This window comes from Varanus komodoensis, unplaced genomic scaffold (genome assembly GCF_004798865.1).
Source record: "Varanus komodoensis strain SLA01 unplaced genomic scaffold, ASM479886v1 scaffold10, whole genome shotgun sequence".
In the NCBI taxonomy this organism is placed as follows: Eukaryota; Metazoa; Chordata; class Lepidosauria; order Squamata; family Varanidae; genus Varanus; species Varanus komodoensis.
In genome coordinates this window covers 22,587,582-22,607,282 of record NW_025335269.1, presented here as the reverse complement: position 1 = coordinate 22,607,282, position 19,701 = coordinate 22,587,582, and the positions used below count along the sequence as shown (strand labels likewise).

The following is a 19,701-nucleotide window of genomic DNA, read 5'->3' as shown; positions in this document are numbered from 1 at the left end:
CCATGTGTAGAGTCATCTCTTGGGTTGTTGGAAAAGAGTGTTTGCTATGACCATCATATTCTCTTGACAAAATTCTATCAGCCTGTGCCCTGCTTCATTTTGTACTCCAAGGCCAAACTTGCCTGTTATTCCAGAAATCTTTTGGCTTCCTACTTTAGCATTCCAATCCCCCATGATGATAAGGACATCATTTTTTGGAGTTAATTCTAGAAGGTGTTGTAGGCCTTCACAGAATCGGTCAACTTCAGCCTCTTCAGCACCAGTGGTTGGAGCAGACTTGGACTATTGTGATGTTGAATGGTTTTCCTTGGATTTGAACTGAGATCATTCCATCATTTTGGACATTGTATCCCAGTACTGCTTTTCCTACTTTTTTATTGACTATGAAAGCTACTCCATTTCTTCTGAAAGATTCTTGCCCACAATAGTATACCTGATGGTCATCTGAATTAAATTCACCCATTCCTGTCCATTTTAGTTCACTGATTCCTAAGATGTCAATGTTCAGTCTTGTCATGTCTTGTTTGACCATATCTAGCTTGCCTTGATTCATGGATCTTACATTCCAGGGTCCTGTGGAGTATAGATCTTTGCAGCATCAGACTTTCCTTTCACCTCCAGATACATCGGCAACTGAGTGTCCTTTCAGCTTTGACCCAGTCGCTTCATTCTTTCAGGCGCTACTAGTACTAGCCCTCTGCTCTTCCCCAGTAGCATACTGTACACCTTCCGACCTGAGCAGCTCATCTTCCGGCCTCATATCTTTTTGCCTTTTGGTACCGTCCATGGGGTTTTCATGGCAAAGATACTGGAGTGGGTTGCCATTTCCTTCTCCAGTGGATCATGTTTTGTCAGAGCTCTCTGCTATTACCTGTCCGTCTTGGGTGGCCCTGCACGGCATAGCTCATAGCTTCATTGAGCTACGCAAGCCCCTTTGCCACGACAAGGCAGTGATCCATGAAGCGGTAATGGGCTTAAAAAAATAAATAAATAAAATTTGTTTTCCATTTCTCTTTTCTTTCCCCCTCTGCTTATTGGGAACTAAGTCATACTGAATTCCACATAAATGTGCCTAGAATTGCAGTCTAACAAGGTGTTCCTGTATGAGTCTATTCAGAAGTGAGCATCAGTAAGTCTCTCAGGATCAGCACTGGGAGTTGGGATCAGCAGGCAGTTATCAATGTCTGAGCCCTCGGAAGGGCCTGCCAAGGCTAACGCAGATGCCTGCTGCCTCCCACCTGGGTGGTGTGCTTGTTGACTGCCCAGTAGTGGCAGCTACTCTTACACTGCTGTAATCACCACCAACATCCTCCAGAGAGGACCCCCCCCCCCACTGGAGGGCACTGACAGTGGCGACTGCATGAGTGCCTCCGTTGGGAAGTCCACCCACCCAGAAGTTGCATGAGCACCACCACTTCCCAAGGACACCAGGTGATGCCAGCAGAAGAACCTACTTGGTTGCACTGGGGACAGCAACATCCCAAGCTAACCCTGGGGAAACATTCATAACATTCCCAGCCAGCACTGGGAGTATGATGGGATTTTCAGTCCTGTCTATTTGGAGGGCAGTGGGTTGAGGAAGACTGCTCTGCTCACTTGCATGGGAGGAATTCCTGCCACCTCCAGAACTATGCTGAAGTTTTGTGCTGGTCCTGTGCTGTTTAGTGGCACAGATCCCAAGTTCTGTGCAGCCACTAAATGCATGAAAATGCCATACCAATATGGCAAACGCTAAGCATCCCACATTATTTCTCAGTGTATGCCAAACTTTTGCAGTTTTGTGCCTGAAATCCTGACCTCTGTGCTGCTACCCATTGTGAGAAAATAAAAATGGCTTTTCCTTAAGTCCTTAAGCCATGCCTGGTGAAAGCAAAACACCCACCAAGTAGTGGGGTGGTGAATAGGCTGTGGTACACACATAGCCTGCTCTTGTCTCCAGGTGATTATTTGAACCCGTTCCAAGGCTGCAGACAGGTGTCCTGGATTACCTGACTGGAAAAGATCAGTTCACTGCAGTTCATATCAGCACTAGCCAGCACAGTGAAAGCTAAGAAAAGATGTAGGCCAAGCATCTGGAAGGCTGTACACCTGTGGTGCATATTCATGGGGAAGCTGTGGTTGGTGGGAGCTTCTGAATACTCAGCTAAGTGTGGAAACAAACAGAATTAATCAATAGTAATAATATAGAATCTAAGTGATTGTGTCAGGACAAAATGAACACTCTCTCCCATAATATGCCTGCTGAAAGTCTGACACTGTAGGAGCACCTTTAGACTTAATGTGGGTTTCTGATCTGATCAAGAATCCATGTTGAAAGTCTTTTTTTTTCTGAAAAGAAATAAAGTACAGAAAAGAAAAAAAATGGAAAAGAAAAATAAGAATGCCAAGGGATCGTACACAAATATACATTCATAACCCGCAAATTCTCAAAAAAGCCCAATTTTTTAATCTTTCTGTCAGTAATTTGTTGAAGCTTGAAACCATTTACCCATCACTTCAAGACAATTATAACAATATTTGTTGAGCTTCTCTTTGATCTATATTAATTAAACTGTATATCATAGAATTTCCATTTATCATTAAATTCTTCAATTGACTTTCTGCTTACATAATTAGTTAATTTTGCCAGCACTGTGTACTCAGCCAACTTATTTTTCCAATCTTTAATTGTTGGGCATTCTGCTGTTTTCCATTTGGAAGCAATTGTAATTCTTGCTGCAGTTGTCATATATTTAAATAACTGACATATTCTTTGAAAAAATCTCTGGCATTATATTCAGAAGCATATTCTTAGGACTCATAGGAAAGTTGATTTTAAAGGTTGTCTGTATTTCTGCAGGTATCAACTTCCAAAATCTTTAAATTTTCTCTCAAGTCTACCATGTACGGTAGAAAGTTCCACCTACTTTTTTACACTTCCAACATTTTCCATTACAATTCTTGTCCATTTTTTCTATATCTTTCAGGGTAATGTACCACCAAAAAAATTTCTTATACCAGTTTTCTCTTAATGCTTGACTGGCTGTGAAATAAATACCTTTCTTCCGTAAAACTTCCCATTGGCAGGGAGAATTATCTTCTCCAAGGTTCTGCATCCAAATTATCATACATTTCTTAACCTGCTGAGTTTCAGTGTCAAATTGAAGTAATTGCTTGTAAAATCTTCCTAAAATATGATCCTTTTGTTGCATAATCAGCTTTTCAAATTTTGTCAGGTCTTTTACAGTACCTTTCCCTGATTGGATTTCCCTTTTCAGTCTTGAAACCAATTGGTACTTCTATATTTTATATTCTATAAAAATATTTTCCCTTCATCTTTTAGTTGTTGCCAAGACTCAACTTGTCCTTGTTGATTAGTCATATCCCCATAGGGTACAAGATAATTGTTTTTCCTTAAATACTTTCCATATGCTTCAACTGGAGACATCAAAGGAGAAATCGGAGGACTAATTCTTTTTCTTATAGAATACCAAATTTTTATTAAGCCATCTCCTAGTACATGATTATTGTTTGATGTCAAGACGTTCTTAACTGACTTTTTGGCCCATAAATAATTGTGTATTCCTTCAAGATCTGCTATTTCCATCTTCACTAACATTAAAATTTAGTATCCAGTCTGAAATCCAAACTAAGCCTGCTGCATAATAATATAGCTTTAAATTAGGTACTGTGAGACCTTGCCTCCCTTTTTCATCTTGAAGAATTTTAAATCTAATTCTTGGTTTTTTACCATTCCAAATAAAAATGCTCAATTGTCTTTGCCACTCTTGGAGTTTTTCCTGGTATAGAAATTGATATAATCTGAAATAGAAAAATCATTTTTATTGTACATTCATTTTTATAATAGACATCCTTCCCAACCATGATACTTTTAATTTAGTCCATTTTTATAGATCTTTTTGAATCTTCATGTTGTTTTACAGTTATCTTGAAATAATATGTCATTATGTCCAGTTATGTTTATTCCTAAATATTTGACCAGATTTGAAGTTATTTCACATATTGAAGTCTTTTTATACTTTCCTCTTCCTGTTTAATTGCAAACTTTATTATAATTTTTGTTTTCTTCTAATTGACATTATAGTCTGAATAAAGTCCAAATTTTTCAATTAGGTCTATTATATATTGTATAGATTGATATGGATTTAAAATGGTCAAGACTATGTAATCAGCATAGCATTTCATTTTGTATTCTTCTCCATCTACATTTAAGCCTTTAAATTTTGGGATCTTGTCTTATTTTTATTGCTAAAATTTCCAGTACAAGAACAGAAGAGGTCATAGAGGGCACTCTTGGCATGTTCCTGTTAAATAAATAAATTTCATGTTGGGGGCGGAGGAGGAGTCTGAAAGGAAGCTGAAAGGAAACCATAATGTAGATGCTACACAGATGGTATCTTATACCATGAAAACTGAATAGGATATCCTGGGCAGATCAGTTTGGCTGCTGGAAATGTTCTGTGTTCGATCCTAGCTTTTAACTAGGATGTTGCAGTACTCCAAATGTTTCCAGATATTGGGGTACTGTTACTGAAATAATTTATTAAATCACTTCTGAGTAGACATGCATAAGGTCACACTTAGATGTTTTAAAATGATTTTGTAGACTTTAACTGAGGATACTAACACAAATATGAATGTGTACTTGGCAAAACCAATGAATGGGCTTCTACTTCTGTAATGTGAAATTCCCTCTTCCTTCCCTCCAAAGACCCTTATATCCCCTCCAAATTATCTCTGGGGTCCCCTAAATCTCAAAAGCAATGCTTGAGAGCACAAGAATTGTTTGCATCCCATTTCAGTTATAAGAAGCTGCTCCCACTGATGGCTTCTGACTTAGCACTAGCAGCTGCATCTGCCTAGCAGTGGAAATTAAGGACTGTGCCAGAATTCTTGGAGTAAGCCTGACATAATGGGAATGCTGATCTTTGTTAGACATGCTTGGAGAAAGGAAGTTGCAGTAATACAACTTAATGGACACCCAGTTCCCCACTTAGGAACATCTGAGTTAAAACCAACCCCTACTTACAAACCCGGAAATCCTGCCACATCCTCCTTGGGCAGCAAGCAGGTGCCTGCAGGCCACAGGTGGTGAGCAGGCAGGTGGCAAGCAGTGAGGAGAGGAAGGAAGGAAGGAAGGAAGGAAGGAAGGAAGGAAGGAAGGAAGGAAGGAGGAAGACAGGGAAGAATAGGAAGGGAAGAAGGAAAGGCTAGAAGGAGGGAAAGGGAAGGAAGTAGGAAAGAGCAGCAAGCAGCAAAGTTGGAATTAGTTCCAGCTGATACATCTTATCATAAATAGTTCCATAGTGGTGACAGAACTACCACGGACACTACCATTTCCAAGCCAGTGTGTTTTAAATCACATGGAGTTTGTGTTGCCTTCTGTAACTTTGTACTATATTTGGTTTGTAATCATGCCTCCAACACCAGTTCAATATTCATTATCATCAAGTTAATGTTAGGTTTAATGTTAGCTCAAGACGTGTTAATCTTTAATAATCTCATTACTATTTTTCTGTATTTCTATCTAAACTGCCTTAAGAACTGTACTGCATACCTTCACAAATAAATACAGATTCTCTTGCTCTCTCTTCTGAACCTGTACTCATTTTATTATTATTGTATTATCATTATTAAAATGCTGTATTGTTTTGAAGATGTTTTAGTGCATATGGACATGGAAATAATTTAATGTATGTTCAAAATCTCCTAACAGTATAATAGCGTTACATCAATCCAATTTGTATAAAACTCATTGTTAACCATCAAATGTTTCAATCTGCTGTGCATGGCAGTTAATCATAGTTAGGAAATGTGGGTCCATGATGATAACTTTCAAGAATAACTTTTAACACATAGTCTAACTTACTGGGCACAGTTCTCAACATGAATTTTGTAAGTTTCCATGAAAAATATTTTATATACAATATATTTTATATTATAATCTACTTAAATATTACTAAGGATAATTAAGGGGGAAAGGTTATACTGGAAAAATATATAACTACTGTTAATTACTGGAACATATCCCTAATTTTGTACAGCGTTATAGCATTGTAGGATTATATTTGTTTTTTTTAATATACAGAGAAAAATAGTCCTTTTAAAGCAACACATTAGTAAAGATAATAGAAACATATATTTTATTGCCAAAACATGATTAAGGGTTAGAGATATGTTATGCTAATTGCACAAAAGCATTTTATGTGTAGCAGTAAAGATTTATTTAAAACATTTTTACCTTGTCTTGTATACCAGACAGCTTACCAAAAAACCAATATCATAATAGCACAGCATAAAAAAATTCCAATATAGAAAAATATATAGTAAAAGCCATTCACTATTATATAATAAAATCATTCAGCCATTAAAATACTGGGTAAATAAAACGGTTCTGGCCTGGTGCTGAAATGAATAAAGCGCTGGCACCGGGCACACCTCTCTGGGGAGCAGGTTCCAGAGTTGGGGTGCTACCATAGAAAAGGCCCTTCCCTTCTAGCCATTCTTCTAACCTTTTTTGGAGAGGGCTCCCAGAAATGGATCTCAGCAGAATATCTCAAAGTTAGGGCAGGTGTATATGGAAAGGGACATTGTTGGTAGCTGTATGTAAGCACTTACCATCCTGAAGTTCCTGTTAGCCTCGGAAGAAAGTTTCTGTTGCTACTAATGGAGATTCCTGTGGCATAAGAGTCAATGTGGTGCAGTGGTTAAGAGCACAGGACTGGGCTCAGCCATGGAGCCAGCTGGGTGCTACATAAGAGCAAGCTCTTCCCTCCAGAACTGGCCTCAGCAACATAGGTCTTCCTGCAGCTGCAGTGCCAGCACCTTGCCCTGCTTTCCTGCCCTGCCGTGTTCCCTCAGCAGCACAGGTCCTCCTCCAGACGGATTGCATCGGACCTATGTTCCAGATATATTACAGAGTTCTCTAGAAAGTCCAGATAATAGGTAACTTAAAAGGTGTTGCCTAACACTTATTGCATGGACATAAAATCTGAATCACCTTAAGGATGTTGTGAACTGACACTAATTTGGCCCCTCTGTGTCCACATCTGGTGGAATTACACTCTAATCACATCCTAAGATTTAGCAAAAGGAAAGGCACAGTTGATATATTGTACTTTAGTTAAAAAACGTGTACTTTGGACAAAAAGACGTGTCTGCAACATTGGACAGAAGATGGCTTGGATAGAACCAGATTAATTTGGTGCAAGATAAACTGCTTTGGTCAGAGTAGATTCCATTACTATGGAGACTTTCACAGGTTTATTTTCATTTGTGAACAGAAATTCTTCTTCTGTCATCTTCCTGTTGACCTAAACATAAGTAAAGGTTTTGAAATGTGAGTAGAAGTTCCCTGCTGTGAGCTGACTGTGAGATCTCTCTCACGGTTGATCCCACCGGTGGCTGGATGAGCCACATTCTCCTTGGCTTCCTCTTGAGGAGGCCAAGCAGAATCGGGCTCTTCCCCTGGACGGCCTGCCATTGCACATGCTCAGCAGTAGTGCTGGAGATGCCCTGGGCTTGGGCTTGTGTTCACGAAGGCTGAGCACAATGTGCCCCTTCCTCACCCCATCAGGGGGCAGCGTTACCATGGTCTGTCCCACGCTGGCCCGATGGCCCACTTGGAGCTGGAGGGAATGGCCCATGGTGGACCCTACTGGCGCCACAACACACTGCCTCCACATGCTCCAAACAGGGCTTGATGGAGCAGTGTGTGGCAGCAGGATTGGCCAGGTGGGGTTGCCAAGGCTTGCAAGTCCCTGCATTGACCAGTCAGAACAGGATGGCTTAGGATTGTGCCCTAAGTCATTTAGTGTGCGTTAAAATCATAAATCCCCTGCATGGAGGATTTGCCATTACCAAGGGACTTGTGTAGCGCAATGAAGCTATGAGCTATGCCGTGCAGGGCCACCCAAGACGGACAGGTCATAGCAGAGAGCACTGACAAAACGTGATCCACTGGAGAAGGAAATGGGAACCCACTCCAGTATCTTTGCCATGAAAACCCCATGGACAGTATCATCAGGCAAAGAGATGTGACACCGGAAGAGGAGCCCCTCAGGTCAGAAGGGGTCCAATGTGCTACTGGGGAAAAGCAGAGGACTAGTACTATAATTTGCAGGTTTCCCTTAGTAGGCTTACCTTAGTAAAAAGATCCCCAATATGCCATTGCATACCATGATCAGCAAACACTTCGTCCATTGTTGTAATCATTGGTGATCCATGGTATTTATCACGGATTGCTATGAATCCTGGTAATGAGAAAATCAAGCTAGCTCATTTTGAGAAGGCTATGCAATTAAATCCTTTTTTGTTTATTACCCCCACTCAGATTCTGTTCATGTTAACAGTAGTACTGTAAAGCTTAAAGATCCTCAACCTGGGTCTAATACAGCATTTGTGTTCTAAGCACACAAACAAGAGGCAGCTATATACTTTTTAATTTAATTGTTTTGGAAATACATCTCACCACAGTGTGGTTCAAGTGCTAAAGTGTTCTATAAATGGGCAATTGTAAGGCCCTCATTCTGCGTTTGCCCATTATGGTAAATCCATTAATGGCAGGATGTCGTGTCGTGTGGACCAGGGCCATTTTCCACAGGGTGCTTGTTTATGGACAACAAGCCACCCTGACTGGGGTTACTAGACCCACAGTGGACTGTTTCATCATCCAACCCTAGACAACCAACTGCGTTGTGTCTGCAGGAACTGGCCAGCGAGCTTGTTAGCAAGAGAAGTAAAACCCTGTTGTTGCTCTTGCCAAGCCATGCTAATGCCCAGGTGGCGCTTTGAAGCACCTGGCACTGAACGAGTGTCCCACACAGTGATCACTAGACATTTTACTCCTTCCAACTTCCTCCTTGCTTTTTTTCTTTTCTGAAGATCACAAAAACCGGATTAACAGCTAGTCTTTGGACCGCCACTGACAAATCCCTTCAAAATGCCCAGGTGACACAGAGCGGGGGCTGCAAGTAGTTAGCAAACTTTTTAAAATGCATCCATAATATGCATAAATGTTGTTTCTTTCTTTGTTTTTTGGCCACAGTTGCAACCGTCTAGCTCCAGCAGCACTTTGGATCTTTCTCACCTCCTTGCCCTTAGAAAACCCTTCTCCAAGACTGCTCTTGCTGCAACAGCTGCAAACAGATCCCAGCTCCAGCTTAAGCAATGTTTTGACCTTGGAGTTGGGAATCCAAAGAATTGCTCTGTAAATAACACCAGGTGAAATCTCACAAGAAAATTTAGTAAAACTTCAGGTGCACAGGATATGTTTTCTGAGCTCTTATTTGCTTCCTCACCTTTCACTGATATCTCAAAAGATACTGGAAGCAGAATAAACTATTTAAATATTTGTCAGTGTACTTACATTGCAGTTTATCTTGTGGACTTTTTTTTCCTTATTGCTGCTTTTTAATACCTCACCATAGATAAACCCAGAGCCTTCACCCAGCAGTTGGCCCCTGAGGTTTTCTACAAAAGCCTGTTATTAATCAGTTTCTTAGAAGAACCGGGAATGGGGAAGGACACAAGGGAGAGCTTCTTTCCTGCCTTTTTGCTATATAATCTCTATAGCAGCACAGTAGAATAGCTCAAATGAACAAGAGGAAATCCCACTTTCTTTCACATTCATGATTGCATGTTGTCGCTTCCCTGCTCTAATAAACCTTTCTGTAAGAGTACTAGTTAAAGACAGAAGCAAAAATGGAGGGTTACATCACTGTCTAAAGAATAAGTAAACAACCATGAATAGGGAAAAACAAGTACATGATAAATGTCTCATTCAGCAATCTTGCTTATGTTAATTGTGCCAGACAGTTCAATTCTACACATGCTTCGGCGAATGGGGCGGCATAAAAATGTTTTAATAAATAAAAAAAATAAATAAAAAATGTTTGCTCAGAAGTAAGTCTCACTGAAGCCAAGGAGGCTTAGTCACAGGTAGGTCTGGGTACAAGGTTGTAGTATTGTTGAAGGCAATGAATCCGAATACAGTCGTAACTAACTTGTTCTGCATTCTATCCATTGTATTTATCCCATTAATTTCACTGGATTTAATTTAGATGTTCACCTGCAGGAATATTTGACTTATTCTTACCTGGTTGAGATGAATAGACAATGAAGTAGTCACTGGCTGTGGGCAGCTTTTGATTTATCATATCGGATACCATAGCCTGATCATCTGCTTCGACTCCATAGTCTCTGTTTGCTGTTGTTATGAGAGAATGAAAGCTTTCAATAATGCAATGTGATAGTTGATTAAAAAAAAAAGAAATGCAAATATCAAAATAACAGAAGGTCTAGCTTGGATTCTGGGTGAAAATTGTAATTACATGGGTGGGTTCAGTACCTAAACTGTTGTTTTGCTCACAGCAGTGAAGCTGCATCACCAGATGAAGCTGGCAGGATGTTATAGAAGGTCCAGGAACAAAGCTGTCTGCAATCAACCCCCACAGCTTTTGTAGGATAATTGCCTGTTTCAGTGAGATTAAAGCCCCAAATGGGGCTTCTATCATGTAAAAGGTACTTTAACATCCCACAAGTAATTGCTAGTTTTCTTTCATTAAGGAACAATGCATCCACACCCACCCTTAGAGGTCTCTGGGGAAGTCCAATTTTAAAGCAGTCTCAGTAGAAATCTGTTGCAGATATATTATTGATGTAGATATGGGTTATACTGTTTTGGGCTGAGGCACTCAAAAGGCAGCTGCTTGAATGTCATATTGGGCTTCCTTCTTGTAAACTCATGTTTATAGCAGTGGTGGGAAGTGCCAAAAATGTGGAGGGCTGTGCCATGTCAGGCAATGTACAAAAGCATTGCCAAAAGTCTCTGTTTATTACACAGATTTCTATCCTGCCCTTCAACAGAAATTCTTAGACACTTTCTGCTCCACTCCATCTTTTCTGTAGGGTTGGCAGCTGCATCTGTCTCAAGGCATTGGTTTGCTGACCTCACCCTTCCATGACGAGAGACAAATTTCCTGTTCTGTTCACATCATGTGCCTGCTAGTGCAGCTAGCACCAGAAGTAGAGTGATGAAAGAGAAAAGCCACAGAATTGGCTTTTATATTTAAGAAGATTGGATTAATTTTAGAGATCTACTCACATCCTCTGCAGCTTTGAATTATAAATATTTTAGGCTTTCGCCTGAGCTTTGGGAATTCCTTATTGTTGAAAAATGAGAATACTTCTGCAAGAGAGATTGGGACGTCTTTGAGGCAGATGTGGTCATCTAACTTTCCATGGCCCATAAGGGAAATCAAACAGCAGCTGATTTCCTCATCTGAATTGTTGATTGTTTCCCTGAAATCTTGTAGTTTTTTCTTTAAGTCCTGTTAAAGAAATCAATGTTGTTCTTATCTATCACTTATAAAGTGCCTACTGTTTTGCTGAGTGCTGTACAGAGACTAAACGGTTAGAAAATATCATCTCATAGGCTCATAGGTAGACAAGACACATGGAGAAAGAGGGTTTGGGGTGGGGAAAGAAAGGCAAGCAAATTCAGGCACCGCTTCCTGAAGTTATACTATTGCAACAGACTTACAAAATCTAGAACTTTTCTACAGGAGGGCACTACTCACTGCCTCTACTTCCGGTTTCACGGCAGAATTAAGATCCAAGCTTTTTCCTTCCTACTTTTCTATTATATAACCACAGTAGGAGTGGGGCTATAGTGACATAACAGCCTCCTGAAAAAACCAAAATGGCTGAGTGCTCTGAAAAAAATGGCAGTCAAACTGGAGAGACATGGTGTGTGCTCAAGCTTCCCTGCTCAGGAATCCTGAACATACGATAAATGCCTCATGTAGGACAGGAAGGCCTCCTGTCCTACATAAGGCAAATGCATGCAAACCATAGGCCAGGCTTAGGGGTAATCTCTTGGTGGTCTTCCTGGTGGGACGAGAGGCGCAAGCCACCCGCCACAGCTACTTCTGCTGTCGCTGATGAGTAGGGCCAGCTTGGGCTTCCCCTTGCCAGGACATCCTTTCTGGGAGGCTGGGAGGCAGACTGCTCGTGACACCGGCCCTGGAAGCGGCTCCGCTTGTCCTCCGCTCGAGTCACCAGGCCATATTATGTGACCTAATTGCAATAACTGGACTGCATTTCCACATCCAGTTCCCTGAGAATAAGCCCTACTGAACACAGTGGGACCTTTTTATGAGTAAACCTGTGTAGATTTACACAGCATATGGTCAAAATCCATTTGTCAATGAGAAAAAACACAGTAAGTTTTAAATATTAAATACTGATGACAGTGCCAGACTTGTAGGTATCCTCACTAAAGTTATTATCCTGTAAACATGTTTGCTGGCCTGCTAAAAGGAAAGTTTCCCAGCCCAGCTGGTTGCAGAGGGTGGGGGAAAAGTCCCCTTTGCAGTTTAATACTAAAAACTTAACAGGCTAGGATTTTTAAAGCTTTCTACCCCAGCAAGATGGCTGAAGAGGGTGGAGGGCTTGGTGCCTCCCCAGCAGCCTGCTGGATTAGGGTACTGGCTGAAGTGGAAACTGCTCCTCTTTACAGGTGGCTGGTGAAAACTGCTGGGGTCTAGGCAGAGTTCTCCATCGCTCCTCCACCATCCTGCTTCATTTCAGTGCAGGAAGAGAAGTCCTTCCCTCCACAGCACACACAGAAATGCAGCGGCCTGGCATAGGGGGAGCGCAGCATCCCATCCTTCCTTGGTCTCCCTTAGCCGGCCTGCTTATATTTGTATCTCTCCATGTTGCCTGGGGCAACCGAGTCCGCTGCTAAATACCAGACTGTCTTCAGGGGCTGCTACAGGAGGATATAGGTAGAAACATTTGGAATGCATTTAGGAATTCTGCATCATAAATTCTACAGGTCCTTCTGGATGGATGGAGCCTAGCACTATCAAACAAATAATACTTGAGCAGTTTTTCCATCTTTCCCTTATTAACAAATTCTGGTGTTTTGTTTTGTTTTTTAAATTATAAAAGAATCAGTGGGAAAACAGAGGAAGGGTGCAAATGAAAGATGGCCTTGTCTGGACTCTCCCATGAAATTTCATGAAAAGACCGGGCAAATACACAATACCAGCCTTCAGAAGCACATAGTAACGTTTTGGGAAATTCCTGCCACAGAGATTTGGAAAACTAAGTTAGGGTAGGGATGGGCAACTTGTAGCCTTCCAGATGTTTTAGCTCCCATCAGTCTTAGCCAGCACAGCTGATTGGTGAGGCATGACAGATGTTCTTGGCCCAGACATGAGGACGGCCAGGCCACAGGTTGCCCAGTCCTGAACTGGGAGGAAAGTATCTTTTAGAATCTCTATTTTACATCAGTGTTAATGTATTTAATAATGTCCTTCTGGATATTTTCTTCTTTTTTCTGCACTGTAGAAGATGTCACTTCTGGGAAGTTAGGATTATCAACAGCAAAAGAGCAATGAGATCATAATGCCTCATATAAGAATATATTTACTGACTTCTATATAGATAGCCACTGAAAAATATATGCTGTGCATGGCTATGATCAATTAAGACCAACCAGTATTATTCCTGTAGTGTTTATGAAAACATGGACTGTTTTATCATATGAGCACATGTATTTGCCCCAAGTCTGTGTGTGACACTGCACTTCCAGCTGCAGCTTTACTGGTTCTGTTGGGACAAAATGGTGGGGTCCAGCAGCAATGCATGGGTTGATGAGATGCCAAGTCTGTTAGCTTGGAGTTGGCTACCCCACAACTTGGAGTTGGCATTAATAGGTCATTACAGGCATGCATCCTTGCAATTCCTGGTTTAATTAACCCACATTACCACTGAACACCATTGTTTCATCCAAACAGGGTCAACTTTCTGCATGTAACGTTGATGCGACACAGTTTGGAGAGCAGGCATTTATATATGCAATGCATTTGCACACCTGATTGGTCATGTCATCTTATGCCAAACCCAGAAATTTCTTTAGTCCCACTGTGGCTGCAGAACTAAAGCACAAATGGAAGCAAAGGTACCAGGAAGCATGGCATAATATTTAGCCATACCACTCTAGGCTAATGTGGCTAGTCCATATGGAATAGCAGAGGTCTGTTTGTAATTTCCATCTGACTTGCACATATCAACTACCCAGCACCCTCCTATCTGGAAGTAAGGCGTCACAGCAGTTTTGACTTTGGAGATATGAAAATAACAGGCTTATTTTTAATTGGTGCAACTGAGAAAGTGCTACATATAAATTATTATTGAGTTGTTAATGTATATGAATTATTATTGTATTCTTTGTGGCTTTAAAAGTCTGATTTGTTTTACAGTGTGTTATGTGGCGAGGGCTTTAAATTTTATTCTGATGTGAATACTTAGTGAATTATTTCTTCAGGATTTAACAGGTTTTTTGCACTGATACTGTTGTGGTACAGAAAATTCATCCTGAACAAATACATTTCATTTCAAGTTAAAAATTTCAAAACACTTACTTTCAGAGAAGGATCTATGCACTCTGTAGGAGTCTTAAAGTCAAATGTTTTACAGATTTTTTTCATTATTTCAAAGTCAATTTCTGCACCAGGTCTATCTACTTTCATACACATCAAGAAAGCGACACGCTTTTGCTTCATATCATAGCAATCCTGAAAATGCAAAATAGTTTCATTTAGATTGTGCTACATCTTTCTACCTGAGATTTGGAGTCAAATGCTCCCCATTCCCTTATCTGTACAGCTCGTTTTACAAACAAGGGTGTCCTTATGAGAAAGGGTCCTTTAAAAACGCATGCACCCAAATTTTAGAGCAAATGTTATATTAATATATGCATATTTGTTTGTATTTTGTGTCCTATGGGCCTGTAATATGGATATTTTTATTCCATCCAACACGGATCGTCTCTGAACAGCTTACAATATAATACATCAACCAATAACAAGATTGGTACCTAACATAGGATTTTGCCCTAATTTAACTGGCCCTAAAAATGATGCAATTCTGAGAAACAGACAGGCCTGATTTACCAGATCAGGTCCACTGATGTCAACATGATTTCTGGCTCCCTTAGTTTTGCTTTCAGTGCTGGATTTCCCTGTCTTCTTGGGAATGTCTGTTCCCTTGTCCTCTACAAGGCAAAAAGACACAGTTCAGTTAGTCTACTATTAGTTATTACCTAGGCCCATCTGGTTCTTCTGCATCATATTGCCTGTCCATGCATTGCTTGACATTCACACAATCCTAAGAGCAAGAAAAGCTGTACTGTATCAGGCAAAGGACTATCTCATCCTGCACCTAACATGACTGAGTTGGTTTATTAAATTTGTATCCTGCCCATTTTCCTCCAAGGAACTTGGTGCAGTTTATATGGTCCTTCTCCTCTCCAATTCATCCATGCAACAACCCTGTAAGGCCAAACAGGCTAAGAGCCAGTGACTGGCTCCAAATCATCCAGCAAGTTCCATGGAAGAGTGGGAACCAGAACTGGGAATACTGGGAATCTCTTTAGTCCAAGTCAAAAATTGAAATCACATTATATATGTCTAACTCTCTGTCTCTTGTGAGTCTTGTATTTTGGTTTCAAAATCTCCTCCCACAGGCTTTCCTTCTCATTTTCCTAGAAGATGAGCTGTATGTTATAGGTCTGATTTTCTGTTTTGCATAGGAAAAAAGGACCTTTTTCTTCTTAAGCTGTTGCAGTTCCATTTTCAAAGGAGAAGATAACTCAGGCTGACGGGACTGATGGTCATTTCACCATTCCCTGCCACCTGACTTAATCAAGTGGAAGATAAACATCAGCTTAGTTGGGATTTTGGTCTGGAAAATGCAGGCACACCAAGCAGCTGATAGCAGTTTAGCTTCAGTTTTGCACTTGGCTTGCAAAAAGCTGGTTTGCAGGTTTCTGGGTTTGATAACACTCCTACTGTGACTGATGCTGTCCGTATATTTGCTTCTTCACCATTCACCCTCATAATGGCTGCTCAATTTGAAAGTAAGTAATTATAATCGAATATATGCTTCCACTGCAGTCTCCCCTAACCACGTACTGGATCACGATTCCCATCTGGAATGCACCAGCTGGAAAAGGCTGTTCTACTCTGTTCTCTTTATTGTGCAATTGCAGAAGGCTCATAATGTTGTTACTTAATGATGTTTCACTTTTAAGCAATCTTTCTGAGTTTTCCGACTGCTACTTCCATCCTTATATCACCTTTGGAATTCCTTTCCAAGGGAGTTGTGACTGCCAAACACTTTATCTTGCTTTTGGCACCAAGTTAAGACCTTTTTATATAGTATCTGGTTTTAGATTGAACTATTGGTTTGCTGCTGGTTTATTTTTTTCGTGGTTGTTATAGGTTATATTGTGTTTATATTTCCTCCTGTTCTATTTCTGTAGTTGTATTTATATTGTATTTCAATCCTATTACATTTTATGTTTTTGGCTATTATTTGTTATTCATTTTTATTTGTATTTTTATATTGCACTGCGAGCTGCCCAGAGAGCCACTGGCTATGGGGCAGCATACAAATGCGACAAATATAAATAAATAAATAAATAAATAGGAGGATAGCATCCACAGGGACAGCTCACAGTGCTAGCAATTGAAATATATGGAGCAACCATTCCATCTTACCATTTTTTGTTGTTGCTAAGAAGGTGGGGGGGGCACAGGATGGTGCTTGCCCCTGGATGAAAGGGCACTGGCAGTGAGCGGTTCTCTACAGCAGGCATTTAACTGTACACTCGTGATCCCTCAGTCACGGGCATCTGCAGGGGATCCAGCAAGCTGATGCTGTGCAGATCTGAAGCTTCTCCCAAGGACTTTCTCCTTTAATTGTACCGTCAGTAACATACTTATGTCGTACATTTGACAACACTCTCAACAGATTACTGCTAAGTCTCATGTTTTATTAACTTACATATCTGGTGCTAAACTTCCCAATAGTCAAAAATGGTTTTTCTGCTTGAACACTGCCTGCAGGAGTCAAGAGTTCACCATTTTGCTTGACATTATTCACTAAAGCAAAACCCTGAACTGGACGTCTTAAGCTCCTTTTGTAGAGAGGAACGTCTAAGCTTTATTGTCAGGGTCTGATTTTGAAAGTTTCAATTTGGGATTTCTAGCATTGTCTTCTCCCTCTCCTGTTTCTGGTTCACAACTCAGGTATTCTACTGGCTGCAGAGTGCAAGGGCGGACATGTTGGAGGGCCTTCATGCCTAAGTCGGAGTCGACTTGAAGGCACATAACAAAAGAGCGGTATGTAAACTTTGCAGAAACCACCAAAAAACCCCCCCACTAAGTATTTGGTGGTAATCTCAGCGTCTGTGGTTTGTTCTGCTGTAACGGGTAAGGCCCCACCTTCCTTGCTTTGACTCGCCCTCGCACGAAAATGACTGGTAAGCCGTGGAAAGTCCCTGGAGGACGCCGCCGCTCTGAAAAGCCCCGCAAACTTCCGCGAGGAACCAGGCGCGCACAGCGGACGCAGCCTGCTTACAAGTCCCCATACAATATTTCCCCAGACGGCGCCAAGAGTCGCTCGCGATATCGCTTGCAATTCGCGCTCTATCTCAGCGCCCCCTTGTGGAAGATCTAGGGACACACAGAAAGGGAGGCTGGAAAAGTGGACGGTTGCTGTGAAGGACATTCTACCCATCCGGCAAAGCAAGTGAAGAAAATGGGTAGCGTGGGTACCCATACCCTATATGGGTAACATGCCGGGCTAAATTGCAGAGAGCTTCTAACGCTTGGAAAGCACTGCGGAACTATTCCGGCTTTTTTCCCCTTTCCACGGATTTTCTGCAGTTAAAAAAAAGGCAGAAAAAGCGGTTGGAAAACTCGGGATGGTTAAGAGAGGAAGAGCGCGCTGTCTGGAATCCCGACCCCCACCCCTCTAAAAAAAAAAAAAAAAGCAATAAAAGTGCACAGAGAATCTGCGGCAGGAAAGGTGGCATCGCTGAGCCATCGGGGTTTTTTTTAGTAACGCTGCGAGCGCTTTCCTTCTGGAAACCCTAGCCCTAACCGCAGCTCCAACATGGCGTTGCTCCTTCGTCCTAATGGCAGCGCCCTCATCCCCCTTTCCCGCGTATACTTACGGATAGTATTAAGCCAGTTCTCCAGCTTGTTAGCCTCCTCATTGGAGGGCAATTTGCGTAGCAACTTCACGGTTACCCTGCCAGCCCGACCTGGATAATGCTGCATCAGGAGATCCGCCAGCTCATAGGGGGTACTCAGTGGCTCCAGGACATTCCAGGGGATCTTGCTGTGCCCCTCTTTTTCTTCCTCTTTAGAAAAGTCATTTAAGTCGGACTTCAGTTTCTTGATTTCCTTATCTGTTAATTCACTCAAGGCAGCTTTGATCTTCTCCTTTTCCATTTCTTAAGCTTTCTCCTGCAGGGTCCTGGATGCCCCTGCGCTGATTTTGAAATACCGCCTGTCCACATATACTTTCGGTTTCGTAGGAAACATCGTCAGCCTCCCGTCTTTCTTTGCTCCCCCCACCCCCACTTGCTGTTATGCTTAACCTTGAGGCATTTTCTGCCTTTTTGCCCACATGAGATTCACCTTCTGGTGTACCCCTTTAATCTTTCTGCCAGAGGGTCATTTCCCCTTGAAATCATACGCACTCCTCTCCTCCTTCATACATCCCTTTTTATAGATAAGGGTGCCCTTAGCAGACATGGTTATCAAAACACAGAGAGACTTTAGAGCGCATGTAAAATAGCATATGAAATTCCTGCTTTTTTGTCTTTCTTGGTACCTAGTAATGCCCCTGTGCTGATCTCTGAGTGATGATTTTGAGAGCCCCTGGACTTCTGTCCCAAGGTGCATGTCTAGCTGAACCACTGGACATGCTGGTCCTAAATCACAACCACGCTGCAAACCTGTGCTCCAAAGTGAGAGCCAGTGTGGTGCAGTGGTTAAGAGCGTGGGACTGGGACTCAGACGATCTGGGTTCTAGTCCCCGCTTGGCCATGGAGCCAACTGGGTGACTCTGGGCCAGTCACAGACTCTCAGCCCAATCTACCTCACAGGGTTGTTGTGGGGATAAGATAGAGGAGGAGATGTAAGCTGCCTTGAGCCCTTTGTAGGAAAAAGGCAGGATATAAATCAATCAATCAAAGTTAGCCCTTTTGTGTTAAATGGAAAATGTATATAGGCCAGTAGCCTTAAATTATGCTTTCCCCCCAGTTAATTTCTATGGACAAGCATCAGTTCTGCCTTGAGAAGATGGAGGTGGACTCCAAAATGAACTCAAAAGATAGCAAACATTGGTCCACTCATCTATATCAAATCTGCGTGGGACTAGTTGAAGACATTGTGTTGCTTGGTGTAAAGAGGAAATGGTTTGCCATTCCTACCAAGGCACAAAAGATTAACTATGCAAGTTATATTGGTGGCTGAAGTGGAAAATTCCTGATGAGTGGCAGTAGGAAAGGCCCACTTGGGCATGAGCCCTGGATTTTCTGAACTGTGCCCTGAACCTTTAAAACTGCCCCAGTTGTCATAATCTCCCTGCATACAAGCCAGCCTATTTCCTCTGTGTTCAGTGGCCTTGCAATTAATAAGAGACTTGCTATAAATGTTTAAATTTGGCTGCGATGCCCCTCTGATCAGCCAATATTGTTTGCTACGGAAGAGACAGGTGCTTGTACACTAGCAAGGATGGGCAATTTGTGACCCTCCAGATATTTGGTCTACAATTCCCATTAGTTCTAACATAGCCCATGAAGAGGGGCGAATGGGAGTTGTAGGCCAACAAAGG

General features: G+C 41.7%; 1 protein-coding gene across 4 annotated transcripts in view; it reads right to left on the bottom strand.

Moving 5' to 3' along the window:
- LOC123016529 (caspase-14-like) overlaps positions 1-18,872 on the bottom strand; it is a 23,958-nt gene extending 5,086 nt beyond the window's left edge. Inside the window, exons 1-7 of one of the 4 annotated variants that reach the window (XM_044417054.1) lie at positions 18,032-18,869; positions 14,964-15,064; positions 14,433-14,585; positions 11,105-11,330; positions 10,097-10,207; positions 8,143-8,252; positions 3,321-3,801 (exon numbers count right to left, since the gene is read on the bottom strand). In XM_044417054.1, the coding sequence (XP_044272989.1) occupies positions 3,727-3,801; positions 8,143-8,252; positions 10,097-10,207; positions 11,105-11,330; positions 14,433-14,585; positions 14,964-15,064; positions 18,032-18,311 (1,056 nt within the window). In that variant the 5' untranslated portion in view covers positions 18,312-18,869 and the 3' untranslated portion in view covers positions 3,321-3,726. Of the gene's footprint in view, positions 1-3,320; positions 3,802-6,120; positions 7,314-8,142; positions 8,253-10,096; positions 10,208-11,104; positions 11,331-14,432; positions 14,586-14,963; positions 15,065-18,031 lie in introns of those variants that run through there. The other 3 variants (XM_044417038.1, XM_044417030.1, XM_044417047.1) reach the window with 3 other exon arrangements.
- Between the last annotated feature and the right edge of the window lie 829 nt (positions 18,873-19,701).